Consider the following 20,381-nt stretch of genomic DNA (forward strand, 5'->3'; position numbering starts at 1 on the left):
AGTAGATAGAGCACCTTAACTCCTATCATACATTTATCAGAGTAAATTTGGCATTTTATTCTTCTGAGAAGAAAAATGTTTTGTAAGCATTGCACATCTACTAGAGGATCTCAATGCCTTTGCTCATCAGTGGACCAGCCGCACACCACACAGTTCCGTCCTCTCCCAGACCCGGCGGAAAAGTGACGGTGCTGCAGCTAGCTCAGTGGCCACAGATATCCAAGTTGAGCACCACAGAGCCTAAGCCTGGGCGGACAGCACATGCACTTGGAAGTGGATGCTCACGGGCCATTATGGTCAATCTGCTGTGCTCTGTGCATGAGTTTGAGAAAATCACCGTGTCCTTGTTAGCTACTGTAAGAAGTGAGGTCCTGTATCAGCTTAGCTAAAGATATTGTTACTAATGTAGACATATGCGATTTTTCTTTTATCACGCCTGGAAGAGCAGAACATACAGATTTGTTTTCCCGGTATGGATTTCTGAGTGGTCTTACTGATGCCGTACCACAAACCACTAACGCTCTCTCCCTCCTTACAAAAGGGATGCATTACTTACACATGGAAGCTCCGGTCAAGGTGATCCACAGAGACCTCAAGTCAAGAAACGGTGAGTTAGCACCCCTTTCAGTCTCACTGTCTCACCGCAGTCCGCACGGACCTGCGGATAAAGCCAGCACAGCGCTTTCCTCTGTTTGTGTGATTCATCGCTAGGTTCACACACCACCATGAAAACGTTTTCACTGTCTATAAATATCAAAATCTGTCTGTCATTTGAGGGAGCTGCATAGTGTTCTACTGTGTGAGTCTATCCCAGGATGGAGACAACTGGATTGTTTTTTTTTTTTTTTCTAAAATAAGAAATGTTTAGTTAAATGCCTTCTGGCCAAGTCTCTCAACACATCTCTAATTATTTCCTTAGAGATCTTTTCTAAAATTGGCATAGCCGGGTCAAAGTATATGGTCATGTATTTTTAAGTCTCCTATTTTTAGATGCTGCTTTCTGCCAGCAATTTTGAATTTTATTTCCGAATTACATGGTATACATCTTTTGGTCATGCATGCCTATAGTACCTGGAATAGTGCCCAAAGATGACCAGCATGCTTGGGCATTCAGAACATAAGGGCATTCGGTTTTCTTTTTTCCTTCCTCCTCTTTTGTACATTCCTATACTTTATAAGCCTATATTTATCATTTGGAAAATGAGCGTTTTAAAATAGCATGCAGGATTCGACACTACCTTCTTCCATTATGTCACGTCAGAGTTGTCAGAAAGGCAAAAGGATTAGTTAGCTTTAGTGGAGCTAGCTAAGTAAACACCAGAGTTTGCCACTCAAGGCAGGAAACAGCCCTTGCTATCAGTTATTTCTACATTTTTAGCGGCTCTCAGCAGGGAGAAGGAAAGCGTTTATTTTTAGAACTCTTAAGACCACAGCAGCTAAAACTTGAATTTACCAACAGTGTGATCTTTAGAATGGGTGGTGACTGCAGGTGGGCAGGAGGAGCCTGGGCAGGCCCCAGGTGCTCTGCTCACATCCAGGACTTGCAGGCCTGGGTCTGGGTCTGACAGGTGCAGGCCCCAGGTGCAGGCCCCAGGTGGAGCCCCCAGGTGGAACCCCCAGGTGCAGGCCCCAGGTGCAGGCCCCAGGTGGAGCCCCCAGGTGCAGGCCCCAGGTGNGGTGCAGGCCCCAGGTGCAGGCCCCAGGTGGAGCCCCCAGGTGCAGGCCCCAGGTGCAGGCCCCAGGTGCAGGCCCCAGGTGCAGGCCCCAGGTGCAGGCCCCAGGTGCAGGCCCCAGGTGCAGGCCCCAGGTGGAGCCCCCAGGTGGAGCCCCCAGGTGCAGGCCCCAGGTGCTCTGCTCACACCCAGGACCTGCAGGCCTTGGTCTGCAGGTGGAGAGCAGGAAAGACAGGAAGTTGTAGGCAGCTGCTCTCCTGAGAGTCCACCCTGGACTCTCCTTAACCCAGTCAGCTGGCTCAGCAAACTGTCCCACCCTCTCCTACTCTTTTTGGCTCTTCTGAGACAGAAACTTGTGATATAGAGCAGGCTAACAGGAAGTCATTAGAAAATAATCTCTCCCCCGGGATGAAGTGACAGAGTTGTGTGACTACAATTTCAGTTTGTGCTATTAGTTCGATATAAACAAGTTATCTGATGTTTTAAAACCCATGTAGTTAGCATGAAAACGATATCTAACAATGGAGAATTTCTCATTTTAAAAAAAATTACAAGTTATGTAGTTAAAAGGAAAGAATATACATTAATATCAAAAGAATACCAGCCTAACTTTGGCAATTTGTTTTTACTGGGAGGTGGAATGAGATTTTGTCTTCTGTAATATTTTTGAAAACTTTAGTTCTGGGCTGGCAAGATGGCTCAGTGGGTAAAGGCACTTGTCACTAAGCCTGACAACTTGAGTTTAATCCCCAAAAACCACATGACAGAAAGAGAGAACCAACTCCCACAAGTTGTTCATGATCTCCATGTGTATACCATGGCCTGTATGCCTCAACACTGTGTACACACAAAAATGAATAAATAAAATGTAATGACAATAAGCCTGCAGTGTGTGTGTGTGTGTGTGGTGTATTTATGGGCATACATGTGCTATGATATGCTCTTGGAAGTCAGAGAACCACACTGTGGGGTTGGTTGTCTCTTCCCACCTTTATATGGGTCTCTGGATCTATCTCTGGCCACCAGGCTCTCGTGACAAGTGCTTCTATACCCACCAAACCATCTCTCCAGCCCCCATATTAAGTTTTTTATTGTTTTTTTTTAATGAGCACTTGCTAATATTATGTCAGGAAATAGGAACAGGGAGATAACCTAAGAACAACGGAATACAACAGTAGTATTTATTTGCATTTTTGTTTGCCACAAGTAAGTAGCTCATTTCTTGCCAGCCCACATTTACTTTGAGACTATTTATATGTATTAGATCACACAGGATATTTTCTCCAGTTACCGAAACCACTAGTGACATCTGCTGTACTGATGATCTGCCATGCTCAAGGCACAGAGTGGCTTACTACACAAGTCCCGGAGACCCTCCCTGGGCTTCTGTCCTTGGCCTTCCCTCTGACCGTCCCACTCCACGTCTCTCTCAGACCACAGCCACTCGAATGCACAGCCTGCTCCTTGCCTCTTGTTCTGTGCTGTAATGCAGGCTGTCAGCCCCCTGAAGTCTCCCTCCTGCCGTTCTTCCATGTCACATTCTTTGTGGCCTTTCATCCCCCCACAAGACCTCTTCTTGGATTGGCTTCTGTCTTCTAGAATGACTGCACCTTGACCCCTGCACCTGAATGTTTTGTGGATGAAACTCCTCGCCCTCCCAGGCTCCCTTCTTCCTGTCATCAAGTCTTAGTATAAGCATCCATCCCAGCCAGAAACCTCATCCAACCTCCCCAGGCTTAGGTGGTCCTCTTGGTTGGTTCTTTATTAACTCTTTCTCTCATCATACAACTTACCCCCACTTCATTGTGGATGTTTAATGGTCTCTCTGATGGACAGGAGAGGAGAGGAGAGGAGAGGAGAGGAGAGGAGAGGAGAGGAGAGGCCACGGTGACCTCTGACCCAAGTAGGTGCTCAACACTGTTGTCAAGGACATGGATGCATAAGTGTTGTTTTCACCTTTCAGAAAATCTTCAATTGTGAAGAACACACACATACACACACACTCATACAGAGACAGACAGACAGACAGACTTAGAGAAACACACACACACAGAGACAGAGACAGGATTTTATATCATAAAACATAAAATAAAGATATCTAGAGAATTGGTGAGTTCCTTCCTATAAGGCAGATAGCATTTTTTAAAAGCTTAATTCCATGAGGTGCTGTACCTGCTTTATACAAATGCGTGCATTTGTAACAGGGTCTTCTTACGTATCCCTGACAGGTTTAGTTCCTGCTATGCAGCCGAGGCTCACCTCAAACTCGTGGTAGTCCTCCTGCCTCAGCCTGGGATTGTGGGTACACACCACCACGCCCAGCTTATATCATGAAGTTAGAAATGTAGTGGTTTCAACGTTAGAAACATGATGCCATATTTTTCTTTGGTTCTAAGACAATTCAAACAGAAATGATTATCATACTTTCTCTCCATTTTCTTCCAGTTGTTATCGCTGCTGACGGAGTGCTGAAGGTAGGACTGTTTCTTATCATTTGGAGAGAGTTGTCCATTTCTAATGATGGCTTTGTGACTAACAGTCTCCTGTCAGCACTGGGTAGAAAGTTGACATTGGTTCCTCTGTCCTCAGATCTGTGACTTCGGTGCCTCGCGGTTCCATAACCACACAACACACATGTCCTTGGTTGGAACTTTCCCATGGATGGCTCCAGAAGTTATCCAGAGCCTCCCTGTGTCTGAAACCTGTGACACGTATTCCTATGGTGTGGTGAGTACGTTTCTCATTTCCTGCTTACCAAAGGACATAGAAAGAGACAACAGCTTAGAGAAGAAAATGGCCACAGTTTAGCTTCCTTGTGCCTGAGACAGTTGGGTCATCCACAGTGGAAGCATTAGGGAGGGGCTTTCCAGCTGTCACGATGTATGCTTTGATCACTTGTGACTCCGAGCTAATCTGTCCTACAACAAGAAAAACCATCACTGCTTCCGAGAAACAAATAATGCAGAGCCTGACCAGCGCGAGGCCTGCCGGGAGCGCTGTCGAGCTGGGTGGAAGCACCACCGTAGAGCCGCTGTGCAGTTCACTGATATTGCAAAAATCTCTTGGAATATGCTTGCTTGTAATAGATGCCCACATGGCGTGTGACGGACAGGAGCTGCCAAGCGAGCTAAACTTGTACATTTCCGAAACGACAAAAGAACATGTCGTTAGACCAGATAGCCTTGCCCAGGTCTGCTGTAAATGCTTCGAAAACAAGTGGTGAAGTTAAGGGGTTAAAGCAGGTGGATGCCCGCAGGCAGAAGCAATCTTAGAGTCGAGGGAGGAGCCAGCTAAGGAAGGATCATTTGGGAGGAAGTAGCCTCTGGTAGGGCATTTCCTGCTGCTGGAAGGAATCCTTTGTGGCTCCTTGTTTGAAGATGGTTCTCCCCCTGAAGTGTTGAATATCCCTTTAAAGACCCGGAGCATCATGGGCAATTCTGAGTCTCTGGGTCTCATTGCCTTCTGTGCCGTGTACACCACCTCCGCTTTACACATTACCTCGAAAAAGGACACTACTGCTGTAAGAAACAGCTCACTACCCCCCCTTTTCCTGAGGTAGGGGGAGGTGGCCGGAAAGGACCACATGTCAGGCGCACCCCTCTCCCTCTTCAATCCACACACGAGCTGGCGTCCTTATGTGTGGGGCTTTTCCACTGGGCCAGTGCTCCCTAAACCGTGGCACCTCTTATGGACGGGTGAATCCTGATGGCGATTGGAAACAATTTCAAAAATGGATTGTATATTTTTAGCTAAAGTCTAGGGTCTTAAAGGGGCTAGATGGTAACAGTAGCAACAGCATTAAATATCTAATTCCTCTTAATTCTGAATGTTTGTAAGAATGGAAACTTCATTATTTTGGAGAACAAGGAAACACTTCACACAGATAGAAAGGGAAAAAAAAAAAAAAACAATAGCCCCACAGGAGACTGGCTTCCCGGGGTTGTGTTGCACATCCTTACAGTGTAGTCGCCATACACTCATCTGAACATTCTGCACACAGGGGGTTTGTTACCATCTAAGGCCTTTAGTGCTCAGGTTTAGCTGCACAGCGACCACCTGCCTGGCATACACAAGGCCCCAGGTTCAATCCTCAGTGCTACAGAAGGAAAAATTAGGCTTTCTGTGAAACTGTCTTCTCTTGACAATTTATGATTCTTTGCTTTAGGGAAAATGTTTACCTACTGAGTTAGTCTCTGGGCTGGATACAAACGTGGACTGATTTAAATTTTATGTGGCATGTTTTACAGTACCAGAACCTCATTTTATTCTGTGGAGCAGAAGCCAATGTGCCATACTCTGCCGAGTCTCCTGTGGAACAAGGGGGTTTGGAAGGCAGTAACGTGGCTGAACACGTGGGTCTTTTGGCTGGTTCTCCCTGCATGTACAGGTGTATACAGAGGAGAGACACACACCCAGGCACCCATGTTCTCACTTACTTAGCTTGATGGGCCCTCTGGCTCGTTTCCTCCTCTAGAAGTCCATGTATATAACTTGTACTTTGACAATTCTCCCTAAGTCTTGGAATTTCCCTTTTAGAGATTTTTGACCTAAAGTCACAATTTATGAGTTGTGTATAGAATGAACTTTTAGTTTCAATATTATTGGATTTATGAAAATAAACCCCATACCACTTTCTTTCAGCCTAGGACTTTGTGTGAAATGTCCCCATCTGCCTTTGCTTAGACAGTGACCTCTTGGTACCTGTCACCAAGAATGAATGACTTTTCCCCTGAAAGCTATAGCTGCTGATCACACTCCTAACACTAAGGATCACTCCTGTGTCTTTAAATCTGTCTGTCAGTTCTCGCTGAGCACTTCTGTAAGTGCTGCCTGGATCTTTCTTCCTGGAGCTGTAGGTTTTCCATTTGTTTATAATATGCCTTTCACTCCAGGGACTGCACGCCACTTTTGAAAGCGGGATCTCTATGTGTGTGCCATGTGAGGCCTTCAGTCACATGTGTCCCACTCCCACTTTTGCTCAACCTTGTGTGACTTTCTTGGGGGGGAGGATGATTTTATTTTGTTTTGCTTTTAAGTCAAGGGCTTACTATGTAGCCCTGGCTGACCTGGAATTTTCTATGTAGGTCAGGGCTGCCTGGAACTCACACAGAGATCTGCCTCTCACCTAGCCTCTGGTACTAAAAGCATGGGCCATCCTGCTGCCTGGGAAAGTGATATAACAGACACTGAACAAGCCATTTCCCAACACAAGTCCACACTGCCAGGATTTTACCCTACGCCACACACCAGGTATGGCTCAGAACCCAACTATCCAGTCCCCCAACGATAGCAGCCTCAACTCAGAATTCATGCAAGAGCCTTCCTGCCCTTGAGTGGCAGAAATAGAAATGTTTCATTGTCTCCTTAAAATCAGTTTAGGGGGTTGAAGAGATGGCTGCTCCTCTAGAGGACCTCAGTTCAGTTCCCAGCACCCACATAGGGGCTCATAACTGTCTGTAACTCCAGTCCCTGGGATCCGGCTCCCTCTTCTGGCCTCTGCATACACTATACTTAGGTCAGACACAGACATACATTGAAGCAAACTTAAAATAAAAATCTCAAAGCAACAACAAAGCAGGCCCAGCAGCTGGGCCTGACAAATGGCTCGCTGTGGGTAAAAGTGTTTACTGGCAAACCTGATGAGCTGAGTTTAATCCCTAGAAGGACCCACATGGACGGAGAGAACAGATTCTCTCAAGTTGTTGTGTGACTACCACATGCATGTCCTGCATAAAAATAAATAATTACAAAATCGTCTGGCGTTATTAGTTTCTCTTTGAGTGAAGTTTGAGAATGTTGGGTTGCCTCACACAGAGAACTCTGTCAGCAGAACCTCAGAGAAGTATGTTTGTGCTGATTTCACGATAAGAACTTGGGATGACATTCAACACTGTCCTTTTCACTCTATCCCATCTAGATAAGCACCATCGGGGAAAGGGAGAATACAAGCCTTGCTCTCCAGAACCCGTTGTTTTAAACAACCCTTTATACAAACAAAACCCCCAAAGCATTTATGAGTTCCCAGTCAGTTGGGCATCAGAGAGTGCATAGTTGTTCCAATTGAGGCCATATTAGGCTTACAATTTGTGATCCTCAAACTTCAAAAGTGGTGGCTACCTAAGAAAACAATACAGTTATGCAGAATCCAAAGGGAGAGCACTGCTCTAACGTAAAACACGCCATAGGTCATAGCTGAGAGAACATGGCCATCAAAAAGTTGATTTCTGAAACTCACCACCCCCCCTAAAAAAAAAATGAGGCCTGGTTTTGGTTTTAGTCTTTCTGCGCTTGATAAACTTGAGTTTTATCTGAACATGTGGCAAAACTAACTAGTCTCCTGCTGCCTCCAAAGACACTTCTTGTTGCTAGCAGAGCAACAGAGCTAGGTAGCCGGTTGTCCTTTCTCCAAGGAGAACTTTTACAAGAAAGATGTTTGTACACCCTTAGTCCATGATCACCGCACAGGCTTGTGACAAGCTTGTGAGAGCACAGGCTTGTCACCCTCCACAGACAAAGCTTTCCCAGTGGCAGCGCGGAAGGGTTACTGTCCTAGGAGCTTCCAGCCAAAGCCAGCTTCAACCGAGGGAGCTTAAGAGTCAGCCTCTGCAACTTGTCTAGAGCGCTGTTCCAGAACCAGCCTGGCTCAGGTAATGGCTTCCTATTGTTTGTGAGAGAAAAGGCAGAAATACACAGCCATATCCAAGTTTCTGTTCTGTAAACTGAAAATAGAAATTTTCCCTGTGAGCGCAGCTTAACTGGAAGGACATCTCGATATACAATGAGTTGGAAAATATTTTTAAGGTGAAAGATCATAGCAGTCTTTGGCCTGCATCCTTGGGACTGGAATTTAAAGGCATAAGCTTAATGTATTTTTAGACCTCCAAATGACTTCCTCCACAAACTTACTTCTTGTGCCAATGTCATGTTTATTGAATGTGTGTGTGTATGTGTGTGTGTGTGTGTGTGTGTGTGTGTGTGTGTGTATCTCCACCCTAACTTGTTCTGCTTTCAATTGGGTACATTCCCAAATCTGGGGGCTTAAAGAGGAACTATGGGAGGTGCTGACAGTGGAACCCTATTTGGACCTTGTTTTGGTTCCACAACCTGAGGCTCTGGCATTGCTCTTCTGTCCCCATGGTTTTGAATCCCTCAAGCCACCTCCCTTGGCTACCGTAGCTATGCAGAGGCACAGATGGAGTGACACAGTCCAGTTGTGTCAGGGTCACACCTCCTCATTGATTAGACTTTTGACATTTTCCAGCCAAACATTTTGGTCTACAAAAGTGAAGAATGGAAACCATTCCGATCTCTCGGAGTCTCAGGGGCTGCATTTTACTCTGTAGAGTCCGGCAGGTTTTACCTCTGCACACGTTTGTGTGCCTGTTGTGCTTGCCCCCAGACTTAGGAAAGGGGAGGCCTGAATTGTTCACCTGAGTGTTTGTGAGGCCAAAGCATTTGACTTTTTTGAAGCTGCCTTCTTATTTCCATTTCCCCACACTTCATCCTCTTTCCCCCTCTGTCCCCAGCACTAAGAGAGAGTGGTGATCACAGGAAATGGAGGGACCTCATTTCCTGCCCAGCCTAGGGCTGCCTCTCCCCTGCACAGGCAGGGTGGCCAGGTGACTGTATTCCTACGCTGACTCTTCCCCTCCCTCCCGCGCTTACACTGCACTAGCTAGCATCATCCCCTTCTGGGGTGCCCCTTACCTTTCCTAATCACCCATGTGACTCAAATAGAATTATTCAGTAGCTCTTCTGAGGAAGTACCTTACACACTTGATTAAAAGCCCAAAGAGGCTTCAGGGATTTTTTTTTTCCCTCTCCTGCTTGAGGAGCATCTGCCAATTTCCCTGATTTTCTTGCTAATTATCTTTGTATTCACCAGCATTCATTTAACATGCTATGGCTTGAACAAGACAGCAGGCTGGCTGAGGATATAATGACGATATATCCAGTTTAAGGCTTACAGGATTTCCTTGAATAGAGCTGTGCCTTCCATCTAGACTTGTCTTTAGGAACAGGCTTTTGGGTTTGCAGTGAGAGAGAGAGAGCAAAACCTACCTTGCCGAGTTGTCAGTTGTCGCCCCGAGTCAACCTGGGTTCTGCACCTACAGCTCAGCCTGTTGTGTTCCCTCCAGCAATGGAGCTTCCCCATCCCTAAAATAACACGTGATGAGAGCACAGCCTCCAAGTACGAAAGCAGTTTGCATCCCTGCTGGCCTACTTGGTAGTTGGATGACTGACTTGCCTAAACTCTGTTATCCTCACCTATAAACTGAGGATGATATCGGAGGACTTGATAATGATCAGGGCAGCACGTGCAATGGGGATTCGGAACACATTAGGCCCTCAATAAATTATAGGTTGTCAAATTCTGATTATTAACAAACTAGGAATTGCTTTTGTGCTTTGCAAAGGACTGGTAGACTACACTTTGTAGTATCAGGCTGGCATAGTAACACAATTCTAGCACGTGGGAGGCTGAGGCAAGAGTATCATGAGTTCAAGGCTAGCCCGAGCTACATAGCCAGTCTCTTGTCCAAAACCAATTTTTTGGATGCCTATTTGAATAAAAAGGGGAAGCAATTGGGTGTTCAAATTTCCACTACTAGGTGTTTAGAGAGTAACCAAACCCACCATCCTAGAACGAGTTCCCTTCCTGTGGCGTTTCCCTTGATGCTCATTGCTGCACTTAGCATGACTTTTACACAAAGGTGGATGCGTAGATTCATTCATGCACACAGTCAGCTTATATGTTTATTAAATGTGCACTATACTTCAGAATATGACATAATATATGTATTTAGGAATGGATCTCTTAGAATAACTCATTCTGAAATTTGTCCAAACTATAATATGCTAGAATTTCACAGATATCTATCAGTATAGGGCAGATGAGTTTGCTAGTGATTTGAACTGAGGACTTAGTTTTGTTTTGTTTTTATTGAACCTTGTAAAAACTGTGTTGAGTTCCTGGTTACTATCTAAAAATTATATCTGAGATTCAAGGCAGAAAGTCTGTTTTCTAACAAAATACAAAACCTAGTCTGTGGGAATATGTGAAAATACTGGGGAGTGGTAAGTAAGATCATGTTTAATCGCTAATATAAAATTATAAATGTAGACACTCCAATTTCTAAAACAAGTTTTTTCCTTATATACAAAGAACTAAAAGTATATAATATATGGTAGAAGTCCTGTGTATGAATATATACATATATTGTGGAAGAGTCTACAGATGGTTGGCAACGTCTAGTAATTGGATACAATTAAGTGCTAGCTACATTTTCAGTAATATACCAATATAAAGTACCAGAATAAAAATTCCATTTTCTTTTTGTTGTAGGTTCTCTGGGAGATGCTAACAAGGGAGGTCCCCTTTAAAGGTTTGGAAGGATTACAAGTAGCTTGGCTTGTAGTGGAAAAAAACGAGGTAAGACTCCGTTTCTCCATTCAGGTGCATAGATCAGAAAACAGTATTGGGGTTTTGCAAAAGACTTTTTCATCTTCTTCAAATTGAAAGTAAGTTCGCGCTTATGGAAAGATTAGCAGTAGGAGCTAGCACAAAGGGTCAGAGTGATGCTACTCCTCATGAATGGACCCTTTACATCTAATTGTTGCAGCTTCACGTCGTGATGCCGTAGATCAAAAATTGTGCAAGTACTGTACTAGTTTCTCAGTCTCAATTGTAAAACCTGGGGGTTTGTTCTTAGTGATGAAAGAAGCCATTGCGTCCAAGGTAGGGGAACAGTTTAACTGCATCTCCTGCGTTTAGGACATCTTTTTTACTGGCCGGGAGTTGATCTATCTGTAAGAGACCTTCAGCTACTTCAACTTACCTCTCCCAGCAGGAGCCACTATAGTACAAGAAACTGTCGCTTAGATGAGAATTTCAAAAATAAAAGAAGAAAAAATAGTTTCAAAAAGGGGAAAAAATTACAGTTTTGCCACCTACGTTGAGCACTACATTGAAGATGAGCTCCTCACTGGAATCGGCGAGGCGGTGGCGGGAGCGCTGGCTTCTTCATGCAGAGTCGTTCCATTTCAAAGGAACTTCAGTGGCGTAAACACCGTGTGTGCTGTGTCCCCGGCCTCGCTTTTCTTCTTCCCACAAATTGAGGCTTTCAGCTAGTTGGACCTATGAGCCTACATCAGAGAACATGACACATCCATATCAAAGAGAGCAACTACATTTTGAAAGGTTTCAAATTGTCACTGAAACGCACAGCCATGGAAATCTCTCAGCATAAGGATGAGGTATCCAGTATCACAGCATTAGGAGAACTGAGATGGCGTGGTGGCCGTGCACACTCGCCTTTGCAAGGCAAAACCACTTATTTCCCAGAACTTCCTCATTTTCATTTCCGTGCACAAAGGCCGAGTGTAACCTTAAAGTAAGATACTCTCCACATGGACACGATATAAAGATAGTGTCCTCTTTAGCGCTTTAACAGGGCTGGATTGGCCTGCCCCACCCCCGAGCGAGTATAGAGCCAGCCAGGTTAATCAGAAAGCTGCTGTTGACCAGAAGAAACCAAGATTCTGTCTCCTGGATCCCATTAACCCAGAACTACCGGACTAATTTGCCCTATCGACTCTTTGAGGATGGGAGGCACATAGTAGTGGCTGAATTTGATGGGAGAGGGCTTACCCAGCATAAGAGATGAAAAGGACTTCTGGGCAAGACCAGGCCTCACTCATTGCTCCACAAGAGCTGTTAGGTTTTAATTAGACGAAGGTAATTTTCCATGCACTGTTCAGTAAGACCTCACATGGGATAACTGATCATTTTGGACATGAGGACCCACTTATTTCTGTTCTGTATCTTTTGCTAGTGAGATGGTTGCATGTGTTTAGTTCAGGCTTTACAAGTCTAAGTAAAGACAACACTGACCTTCAGCTGACCTAGAAGCAAGGCATTCCATACAATCTCTACACCACACAGGATGGACCAGGGAAGGGCTCTAGAGAGCCACCCAGATCCTCCAGAATTGACAGAATCATTCATATTTTGCAATAATATGTTCTCTGGAGAAAGAGTAGGTTGCAATCCAGTGCATCTTTAAAGCATTGGGTATTTAAAGTTGAAGAGATGACGGGCTTCCATCCTGCCTGAGGGTTAGGAAGTTCCCACCAACACCCGTCAGAACTTAACCCCATTCACAAGGAAGCCATCTCCTGGCCCTAGAGCCAATGGGACATATTGCCGTGAGCTGTGACGGGCAGCTCAGGGACTTCCTGAGCTGTTCAGAGTACAACTGCTTGATTTAAGGATAATTATCTTCTCTTCCCATTCTGCACAGTACTTACTTGTGGGGGGAAAGGTGATGAAATCAAGCCCTGATGGGATTTGCAGTGTCACTGTTCAAGAAGGTTTCTTCATTTTGCCATTAGGGGCACAGGTTCCCAAACACGTTCTGCTCATGTAATTCCCGGAGGTTGAGTTCTCTTCAAGAAGCCTAACTCATAAAACCTCTTCAACTTCCAGTATCTCGTTTGTCTTTACTGTTGACTACCTTCAGTTACTGGGTTAGAGAAAGGTTTCCATATTTCCAGAATTCTTCATTTAACTAAGAGTGACGTGTTTAAACTGCCAAGGGGAGATTGTTAATGAGACCTATCTAGTCATTCTGTAACATCTATATCCAATTAGTAGAGTAAATTAAAAAAAAACAGATTTTTATTTTGAAATGATTATGGACTCCTGGGAGTCTGTAAACATATTTACCCAACTTCCCACTGCTAATGCCTTATGTAGCTGCAATGGCATCCAAGCTGGTCAGTTAGGATTGGGACCGCACTCTTCAGCTAGATGGGAGTCCTCCCGTAGTCTCGAGCTCCTCATAGAGTATTGCATCTGAACCTATAGAGAGGTCATGCTCACTAACATTACATCTAAGGACCTTTGCTTCTTATGGAGTACAGCTTTTGACTAATCATTTCTGACATTAGCTTCTATAAAAATGGATTCATAAGCCCTGTTACACCTTCGCAAGGGAGCAGTGAGCCTGCGCAGAACATAGTAACTTACGAGGGCATTACCAAGAACTTTGTAATACGAGGGCATTACCAAGAACTTTGTAATACGAGGGCATTACCAAGAACTTTGTAAATACAAGAGATACACGTATTTGCTTTTTTTTTTCCCATGAAAAAACAGTGCACCTTCAGAATGTTCTAGAGAATATTTTCTACAGAATGTCCTAGAGTATCATTTCTTTCATAAACACTTGGATTCTTATATAAATATGTTTCATTGTAAATAGCAAATTAATTAATATAAAAAATCTTGATCATATTGGGACCAGTGAGATGGCTCAGCAGGTAAAGGCACTTGCCACCAAGCCCAACAACCTGAGTTTAATTCCTAGGACCCACATGGAGGGAAGAGAGAACTAACTTTCTTAAATTGTCTTCTCATTTCCACAATGCACACAATGCACACAATGCACAGGTGTGCATTTACACGTGTACACACACACACACACACACTAAAACGTAGCACAAAAGTTTTAAACTTAAATTTGATCTACTACTCTTTAACTTTAGAAAAATAAAACCAACAATTATTTTCATCTTACATATAAAATGGTGCAAAACTATTTTTTTTAAATACCCTACCTAATTTAGTTATTGGGAGATACTCTACTTTTAAATGTAAACTCTTTGCTCTAAAATATTTAAACTGTATGTAGTATTACCACATAGTACCAAGATGTGGCCATTTCCGTGTGTTTGAATACATTAGGTATGCATTAAAGTTCTGTAATTAGGACATGAATACTTCAGATCCTATTTTAAAGTACTTTTTAATGTAGTAACGAAATCCCTTATGTAAAAGTATCTAAGTCTGTGATTAACTAATACTTGACAACATTAGACATTTAAGATTACTTTTCTCTTTGTGTAATGTTTGAAATGTTGTATTTAAAAAGATTTCCCAGTGAGAAAAGAGTATGACAGGACTTTCACCCTGTTGACATCGCTTCCTTGGTAAACACAGAGACGAGGCTGTGTTGCAGTGCATCCCTCTGAAACCAGTTGTCTGTTCATTTGTGTGAAATACACACGTAGCTGCACACAAGCAACTGCAGTGCATCTTTACTTAGTCGCACTCCCAACCGTTTTCTGTCTCCTAAGCAAACAACTGACTTCCCTTAAATCTCCATCAAAAACGTGCAGTTCACGATATACTAAAATAACAGTTGAAAACATCGTTCTCCTCCGTGATGTCAAAAGACTAGGAGTTTCCAAGGCTTAGCATAGCCTTAATTTGGAGAGCTTGCTTGTTTATTAACTTTATTATGATATCAAGATTATCTGTAATTCTACTGTAATGCAATGTATAGACTATCTTGCCCAGACACCTATTTTTTTAGGTCTCTGCATGGCCTCACCCAAATCCAGCCAAACTCAGTTTTAAATTTTCTATTTGTAAAATGTCCTTGGCAGACAGTTCTAGGGACTTACACCTTAGTGCTTAGCTTCACAGTTCTTTACTCCACAACACCCACCCACCCATCCACGCACACCCTTGGCACGGGAGATGCAGCCCAGTGCTTCGTGAGTGCCTGTCGCTCTGCCACGGATGTGTCTCCAACTCCAGTGCTCTCTCTATAACAACTCCTTTGACAGCCCAGGCTCCGCTGAAAAGAAAACCAGAAAACCTCAGCTCACCCACACGCAACATGCTTCAAGTCAGTGTAGCCGTGCAATGTGAAGAATAAATGAAAATACTATGGAAATGCAGGCTAGGCATCACCTTACTAGACAAGATGATGAGGCCATTTAAGGTGCTTAGCCTGGTGGGTAAATGACATTGAGAGGTTGCAAACACAGCCGGATTGAGGTAAGCTGTGTTAATGACTCGGTTCCAAGACCAGCCCTGTTGCTAGTGACCGTACTTAAAAGTCATAGTTAGCTTGTGAATAATATAAAAACCAGTCTCCTTTGATTTCTTGTGTGCGGGTGTTGTGATCTGATGTATTTGGAAACTGTTAAGTTTTTTTTTCTGTGTATTTGTAATTTAGTTAGATGCTAAGTCCAAAAAGTTATAAACTTCATTTTGTTTACTTGACGTACAAAAATACACATGGAACATTTGAGATTTGGCGACTTGATTCTAGGAAGCTTTGTGGGTATTCACCTCTAACGGTGCTGAAGACCAAGTTCAGGGGCTCACACGTGCCAGGACATTCTGTTGTTGTTGGCCAGGCCGTTAAGCCTTTTAAAACAAACATTCCTCCCTGAGATAGGAGCATGCCGTGTTCTATGAGACCCAGACCTGTAGGGCATGTGACTAGGGTTGATCCTCAGAAGCCAATTTGTTTTGTATCAAGTCCGGTTCAGTACACGGGTGTGACCAGAGGTAAAGCCAAATGAATCGTGCGCGCTGAACGGCACATTCGGAATTACCAGTGAGAAAATGCAGAGTGATCTTCTGTGCCAAAGATGGTTTCAGAGCCTCACACCTATTGCCAAAACTCAATTTGTTTCCTAGTTACCTGGCTGGTGTGCACAGATCTTAAGTTGCAATAAAAAAGCAGTAATAAATTTGTGGTTTTAAACACAGCGTTCGGCCCCAGCTTGCCCCTCTGCCGCTGTAGCTGTGATTGTTCCGCTGCATTTGTCACGATGAACCTGACATTTCCATCTACCAGGATTTCCACTTGGGAAAAGCTGGAGCCCTGGGAGATCTGCAGGGCAGATCGGAACATGAATTCTCCCGTCCCATGTCAATGTTAACCTGTGGAAGTTTTAAATTCTGTGTGCGGTTTGAGCTTCTAAATTAGCTTTTTGACGGTCCATCAAAGGTCATTTTCTTGTCTCTGGGAGTAAACCCGTGTTTCGTTTTCCTCCTTTGTTGCAGAGATTAACCATTCCGAGCAGCTGCCCCAGAAGCTTTGCTGAACTGCTACATCAGTGTTGGGAGGCTGATGCCAAGGTACGCTCATTAGGGTTCAGATTTCGGAACCCTCACCTGTTCATCTTTGAGGTCCTTTTTTTTTTAAACAGCATTTGTCGGCACTCTGGCCTCAAAAAACAATATTGTTCTTTTGCTTTTAATCATGACCATGTGACTTGTTAAAAAAAAAAACAAAAAAAAAAACAGAAACCAAAAAAACAGCTAACACGGTACATACTATATAGGTGAGGCTGTGTTTTAAGCACTTTCTCTTAACTCTTGGGTATAGAAGCTGATCCATCTCAACCTTGGCTCACAGATGGAGCCAAGGAGGCACAGGTTAAGTGACGGGTCAAGGCCACATGGCCAGTACTGGTGGGGCTGGATGTGAACCCTGAGAGTCGGCCATGGAGCTCTGCCCTTAGCCTCTTCTCCATTGCCTTTCTCTCTAACAGAGGAGCAGAGAGAGGTTTCACTTTGGTAGAATCACAGTGTGTGACATCCCTGGACAAGTCCAAGGATGTTTTTGAGCTGTCACAGTAAAATTGAAGAAATTCCAATCCTAGGTTTTCATGCATTTATCACACGTAAGCATGGATAGCCCATCTCCTTTCCCCACAAAGTTCAGCTTTAAGAAAATATTCTTGAGTGAACGGTTAGTGGCACACGCTTTTGATCCGAGCACTTAGGAGACAAGAGGCAGGTGGATCTCTGTGGGTTTGAGGCCAGCCTGGTCTGCAGAGAGAGTTCCAGGACAGCCAGGGTTGTTACACAGAGAAACCCTGTCTCAGGGAAGAAAAAAAAAAAAAAAAAACTTCTTGGATACGTATGGAAATAGTTATGAATAAAATGACAGCTGGTCTTGGATTTGCTTCAAAGTAAAGTGAAGGGCAACGGGCAGCTATACAGATTAAACACGATCAGCAGGGATAAGTTTTGAAGCTCTTATGGAGTTATGGAGTCTAGAGGCACGTTATATTGTTTTGTGTATGCTTAGATTTTCATAGTGAAGGTTATAATTTTAAAGTGAGTCTCATAGATTAAACATTAAAACAATTGAGCAATCAAAACTCAAGAAAGAAACGAAAGTCATAATACAAATTTGTATAATTTTTTCATGGAAATTGAGGTCTTACTACCTATTCAAATATAGAGGCCTTTAAAAATAACGAAGAAATGTAACATTGTAGAATTCTTCCATAATTTATACTCATTTCCAGTGAGTCCTAGGAGTGAATGGTGATGATAAGTCTTTTCTTGGGCAATGCACTTCTTTACTGGGAATGGCTTAGAGACAACGTGAGAGTCTGGACAGAATTCATGTTCATTCATATACAGTATTTCCGGCATATTGTCTTACACCAAGGGCAAAGCACAGCAGCACAGCAGCAAGAGCCTGTCTTGGGGAGCCTCCCAACCATGTGCCTTGCTTCATGGCTAGGAAGACTCACTTATGTGGCTCCCTGGCCATGTGCATCCTGCCTTGGCCCTGGCATCCAGCAGACTTCTGTCAGCCTCTCGTCACCTGGGGCTCCATATAACTTAGTGTTATTTTTCTTAAAGCATGTGACATTGTGATTGTTGCTATTGTCATTATTACACTGGCAGCATCGCAAGAGGTTGAGTGCACCTTCCGACCCCTCTGCTTTAGGGCCTCCTGCTTTTAGTGTGTGATTTCTTTTTCCAGAATGAGGGGTTTTAATAATTAAGCATTAAAAGAAATGTACACTTTACCACTAGTTCAGTTAAACTATAGACAGGTGTTTGTACGTTTCTTTTCAAACATGACTGTTGAAATGATATCACAGTCTCTCTACTTTTGTGTCCATTACAACATATAATGACTTTAGCAGTGTTTTGTATCTCATGCTTAAAATTTTCACTTGAAATTATTTGCATTGAACTAGAATAATACACCCAGATCTCTAGATCTGTAATTATATTTCAGTATGATTTAATTCCTTGGTTGAAAACTTGGTGTTATAGCCTCAGAATGTGCACTTAAATGATAATATAACCACATCAAACAGCAAAGAATTGAAGCCCAGAGCAATAGCCACGATATTGGCCTTTAACATGTAGGAATCCTCTCTAGAACCAAATAAAAATAAAAATAAAAAGAAAGAAAGAAAAAAATTCTTGTGTTACAGCCCATGAAGTATAAAGTAAGTTTGAAACAGATTTTTTGTTTCTGCATTCGAGACATTTTATTCTGATGAAAGTACTCCAGGTCACTGTGCTTGATTTGATTGGAGCGTGGCTGCAGCTCACCCCTCACTCCTTGTGGCTAATCTGTGGGCACAGGCTCCCTTCCCCGAGCATCTCTCCCTAGCAACATTCCACTGAGATATATCTCTCCTACCTTCCCAGACACCGTGAGCCCCTGCCCAAACCACAATCAGTCTGGCTTATTATCTTAGCTTCTATAGTGATAGATTTTCTTGCTAAATAGATTGCAGGTTCTGTGAGGGAATATAAATATATTCACACACGTACACACACACATACACACACACACACACACATATTTTTAAACATCAAATCTTTTATCTCATAGAGTATGATACCAATTTCTACCTAATTCTCAGCAATAGAAAGTAGAAGCAGAAACCAGACCCCAGTAAATTTTCTGTCATTTTCATCCCATGGCTCAGAACTGGGACCAGACCTCTTCTGACAGAGAGCAGCAGTCAGTCAGAGTATTTTATTTCCTGTTTCAGACTTTAGAGTATTAACACTTAGATCACAATATTCAGTTTCCCTCTAGAGCTAGTGTTCTTTTACAGTGAGGGAAGACATATAGGGAAAACCCGATATTGTCTAAGTGACAGTATGTCCTGGTGGCCTAAGTCACGTCTTCAAAATATTCTATTGGAGTCAGAAATGTAGCTGGTTGAGTGTGGAGTAGATGAAGAGAATAATAAGTCTACATAATAAGTCCAAGACCAGCTTGGGGTATTCAAATCCCTGTCTCAAAAATAAAATTATATATATAATATATAGTATATATATATACATATTCATATATATATATGTGTGTGTGTGTGTGTGTGTGTATGAATGAAAATAAAAGAAAGATGAGTATTGGTTTGCCTTAAAATGGCATCTTTAAAACTGAGAATTAGGTAGGAATTGGTATCATACTCTTTAAGATAAAAGATTTGAAGTTTAAAAGCATAACCCCAGGTTCTGTGACCAGCTTTGTGTTTAAAGCAGGATAACTTACACCTTTCTAAGCTAGTTGTCCTGGGTATAAAATGGAAATAGCAAATAGAGATGTAAGACATAAAGATGCTTAATAAGAAGTCTTGCCTGTGACTTCTTTTCAAGATAAGTAATCTGTTCGTGACACTCTGAAGGCACCTAAGCCCATCAGGAGCATCCTGAGACCCTACACAGGTACACCCATTCTACAAACAGCACACCTGAAACCATTACTACAGAATTTGCATTGTTGTTGGCGGTGGAGTGTCTATTTTGCCTGGGCTGGTTTTGAACTACTGTGCTCCAGTAATCCTCCTAGCTCAGCCCCCCAAACAGCTAGGACTACTGAAATGTACCGCCACAGCCAGCTATGCCTGCATTTTAAATGCTCATTCTGATAATGTATGAGAGTAGAGTTTAACTGTAATGGTAAGAGTTTGTTTGTTTGTTTTTTAAGGGTTACTTGTCACCTGAATACAAAGGAGTTTAATTTTATTTAAAAAATAATTAAGCCAGGCGTGGTGGTGCACGCCTTTAATCCCAGCACTCGGGAGGCAGAGGCAGGCGGATTTCTGAGTTCGAGGCCAGCCTGGTCTACA

At 43.2% G+C, this 20,381-nt stretch overlaps 1 protein-coding gene across 3 annotated transcripts in view; it reads left to right on the plus strand.

Moving 5' to 3' along the window:
• The window catches only part of Map3k20 (mitogen-activated protein kinase kinase kinase 20), a 162,615-nt gene that overhangs the window by 77,126 nt on the left and 65,108 nt on the right, over window positions 1-20,381 (plus strand). For all 3 annotated transcript variants that reach the window (XM_021151301.2, XM_021151312.2, XM_029474337.1), the window contains exons 5-9: window positions 542-607; window positions 4,119-4,147; window positions 4,263-4,400; window positions 11,020-11,106; window positions 16,543-16,617. In XM_021151301.2, coding sequence (XP_021006960.1) covers window positions 542-607; window positions 4,119-4,147; window positions 4,263-4,400; window positions 11,020-11,106; window positions 16,543-16,617 — 395 coding nt within the window. The remainder of the gene's footprint in view (window positions 1-541; window positions 608-4,118; window positions 4,148-4,262; window positions 4,401-11,019; window positions 11,107-16,542; window positions 16,618-20,381) is intronic.

The sequence above is a fragment of the Mus caroli genome, chromosome 2, assembly GCF_900094665.2.
Source record: "Mus caroli chromosome 2, CAROLI_EIJ_v1.1, whole genome shotgun sequence".
Lineage (NCBI taxonomy): Eukaryota > Metazoa > Chordata > Mammalia > Rodentia > Muridae > Mus > Mus caroli.